At 36.9% G+C, this 4,041-nt stretch overlaps 1 protein-coding gene across 1 annotated transcript; it reads left to right on the top strand.

Annotated features, from left to right (window-relative positions):
- The first annotated feature begins 643 nt into the window (after nt 1-643).
- Nucleotides 644-2,001, top strand: LOC120030966 (zymogen granule membrane protein 16-like). Its single transcript, XM_038976472.1, has 3 exons — nt 644-889; nt 1,166-1,331; nt 1,635-2,001. The coding sequence occupies exons 1-3, from the start codon at nt 820-822 to the stop codon at nt 1,999-2,001; spliced, it is 603 nt and encodes a 200-aa protein (XP_038832400.1). The 5' UTR covers nt 644-819.
- Nucleotides 2,002-4,041: the final 2,040 nt, after the last annotated feature.

Here is a 4,041-nt window from a genome sequence, read left to right as displayed (position 1 = left end):
GTACACATTCATACGATTTTTGTATATTCTTCTAATTGTTCGGATGTTAGATTGTATATTTTTTTAATCCCTATTTCAGATCATTCATTTGTTACAATTCAAAAGAATACAATTATTTCCTTATAGTATTTCCTTGATACTTCCTCCCAAAGTGGCCTCGACCAATTAGAAAACAATGTCTGACGTCTCTATAGTGACTGACTAAAGGTGTTCCATGTCATGCTCCTTCCATCTAGAGCTGATGGAATGTTCAGCAGGTATAAATACAGTTCTAAGAGGAAGCAGTAGACTAGAAGGACCTGGCAGAGACAGAGAGATAAGAAGCTTTCACAGGTTTTCACACACATCTCAAGATAGCACTGTGGGTAACTACACAACTAACTAAATAGAAAACTTGTATTCAATGCATGATACTGTTGTGGGAAATGTTATGAAATTAATACTCATTATCTCTTGGTACTTGGGCACAAAGATTTTGGCCCTTTTACCTCTAAATTTAAATTCAATGATTTGACATTATTTTTAATGTGACAGCAGCTTAGCACTACAAGAGTGATTGTAGTAAACTAGAGTAGGTTCAACCTTCTAAAGCTGTTTTAGAACATTTCACATTCAAGAATGGTTTGTTGATTGTTACGTCACATTTCAAAAGGTTATTTTCTTTTCCCTCCTAGGAAACACTGGTTGACCTGACAGGTAAAAGGACTTAGTTGTTTTGACAAACTACGTTGAAAAACATTATTAACTACATAAGTTTTACCATTGAAAGTGAAACGGAGTGAGAGTAGAATTGACTCAAATTAAAGGTCTTAAGTATTGATGCCTCCCTTTTGCAGAATGTTCTTAATCCTGGTTGTCACAGTGTTCTTGGCTAGCTGCTCGGCAATGCGTGAGTAATAAAAATGCAATTCTGAATTATAATGATAAAATAATAGCTTTTGTGTTTTCACCAACTTGTCTTTTTCACTTAGACTTAGGGGTTCTTCTTTGAGACAAAAGCTGATGGATTAAATCATTGCAGAATGTACTTTAGTTAATTCATCTTCACTTTATTCATAATGTAAAGATCTTTCAGAAATGTGTTGGTAAAATTAAAATGATGTATATATAAATATGTATTATTAATATTGTAAATATAGTAAACTTATTTCCCATGTTATTTTAGCCATCAAAGACCCGTACTCGTATTCCTCTGCGGTGGGTCAGGGACTTGGCACCCCATTTGCTTCCTACGGTGAAGGACGCATCACAGGAGTCAGAGTGTGGGAGACCAACAACAACTACTACTACTACTACTACTACTCCTACAACAGCAACGCCTACATCAGCGGGTGAGCAGACCCTGACCAATGAACAGACACCACTTACTCAGCACAACTACACTACCCAGCAGACACCACAACTCAGTCCAACTACACTACCCAACAGACACTCTTTCTTTCTTTCTTTCTGTATTTATTTATTTGTTGTGTTTATTACATATTCAGTATATGACCAAACAATATTGTTATCGTATCTAACCCAGAGTACAATGTAAAATGTAATTCCTTGATATTCTCTGATGCTACCTGCTCTCTCTGTCTGAATGTGCCTTATCAAAACACAACCAACGTGAAAAGCTTCCTCTGTTTTAGGTTCCAGCTGAGATACGGCAACACCTGGTCTCCTGTGTTCGGTAGCGAAGGGGGCTTAAAGCAGGAGATAGAGCTGTTTAATGATGAGGCCATCGTCGAGGTGTCTGGGAAGTACAACCCAGCAGACTACATCTGCTACCTGGTGTTAACCACCAACATGGGGCGCACTCTGTCAGCCGGCCTGCCCAACCAAGTCTCCTTCAACTTCTACCCAGCCAACATGGGCAATGAGCTGAGGCTGCTCAGCGGTCGCTTCAACGGTGCCGGGATCACCTCCATCGGAGCCCACTGGGGATTGGTGTACATGGAAGGGGCTGGAAACAGTACTCTGGAAACAGCAATGGAAACAGTAACTCCTATTTTTTAGGGGAAAAAAGTATGTCTTGCTCTTTGGGATGGTATCCCGGATACAGATTAAGCCTAGTCCTGGACTAGTTACTTTCAATGGAGATTCTCCATTCAACATGCTTTTTAGTCCAGGAGTAAACTTAATCTGTGTCCAGGAAACTGACGCTATATGTTGGACGGATGTTTGACATAGACGCTGACAGAACTGTTTTCTATATCACTATCTGATGGGCGCTTCATGAGAATTTAAACTGAATGAATTTGAATGTTTTGAGTACTTTGGAAGTATTTTTTATTTTTGAGGTGATTCCTCACTTGAAGCAGTACAAAAATACTTCTAAACATTCAAATGCATTCAGTTTAAATTCTCATGAAGTGCCAATCAGATAGAGATATTAAAACAGTCCTGTCAGCGTGGGTCACAGACCACATGCGCTGTTTCACATCATTTGAGGTTATCACATTTTATCTCAATAAATTAAAGAATAATATGGCGTTTAAATGATTAATTATATCTTTGATTAATGGAACAATCAAATATTATGGGGAGATAATAGCGTCTCAGGGTGCTTCACCTTCATTATTTTATACACGCTGTATTTGTTATTTGTTGTTCCTTTTCTGCTACATCTGCTTGTGGACATTTCAATAAAAAGCATATCTTTAATCATTATATTTCTTTGTATTCCTTTTGATTAGAAAATACATACAGTAGTGACCAGAAGCTACAATAAACTAATCTGTCATCTTAACAAACCCTACCTCAATGGTGTCAATAAGGAATTAAATGTATAACAGCAAGACCGTTAAAACGCCTATCCAATAGTAATGAAGGAAAGAAAATTGATAGTTACATATTTGGATATTATTTTCCACGATATATCATGTTGTATCGCATCAACAATATCAAACTATTATTTTTGTGCTAGTTGGTTGTCCCTGCTCTAAAACTCTTATTTTCCTTCATAGACTGTTCTCCATTTTCATTTTAAATAGGTACATATTTTGGGGGGCAATTTTATTTCCAATTACTTTCTCATGCATTCTAGTTTCTCTGCCACAGACATATAGTGAGCAATGTTTGGAACATCGAATCACAATAAAATCACAATATATAACTGCAATACTAGAATCATGAGAATCGTAATACATATCGTATCAACACCTTATAATTGTGATAAAATGGTGCTGCATAGTGTTTTAGTTAAAGCTATAGTCTGAGATTTGGAAAGCTGTTCAATGTTCAGCTGTATACCAAAACAAGTGGTGGGGAGGGACACCACTTTGTTGCGAATCACAGACTATGTGGATGGTCTAGATTAGACAGTTTGATAGATGGGGCTGATACAGTATATGCCTGGTTCAATAGTCAAAGCTGCTTAACTAGTTTTGGTGAGATAGAAGGAAATTAGGAAATGTTTTTTTATTGTCTTTGTTTTACAGAATAAGTCTGTGGTTCCTTGAAACATTGTCTTAGTCCCAGTAAGTCCGAGCTAATTTGAGGAACAGACACCGATTTAAATGGGGCAAACATTATATGGATTTTTGTTATTTGCATTTAGTGTAATGTGGATGATACTGCAATGGGATGGTTGCAAATCTTAAAGAAATGATGTGCGATTTTTTAAATTTGTTAAACCATGAACAATGCTACATTATAGCTTATTATAGACCCTAAAATGTTACCTCGACTACTGCTTCCCTACTGTATATTCAGACCAGAATCACTAAATAATCTGAGTAAATGTATCCCCCTGTATTGGACCCTCAGGGAATCACAAAGCAAAACCTGGGCAGCATTTCAAATGATGTACAGTAAGTGTTTTTGACAAGTTTTCATTGTATATACACTGAACAACAACAAAAACGCAACATGTAAAGTGTTGGTCCCATGTTTCCCAGAAATGTTTCACACACACAAAAAGATTATTTCTCAAATTTATTTTGTTTACATCGGTTAGTGAGCATTTCAACTTTGCCAAGACAGGTGTGGCATATCGGGAAGCTGAACACACAACATGATCATTACACAGGTGAACCTTTCACTGGGGACAATAAA

Source organism: Salvelinus namaycush, chromosome 37 (genome assembly GCF_016432855.1).
Source record: "Salvelinus namaycush isolate Seneca chromosome 37, SaNama_1.0, whole genome shotgun sequence".
NCBI classification, from domain to species: Eukaryota; Metazoa; Chordata; class Actinopteri; order Salmoniformes; family Salmonidae; genus Salvelinus; species Salvelinus namaycush.
This window is presented reverse-complemented; position numbering and strand designations above follow the sequence as displayed.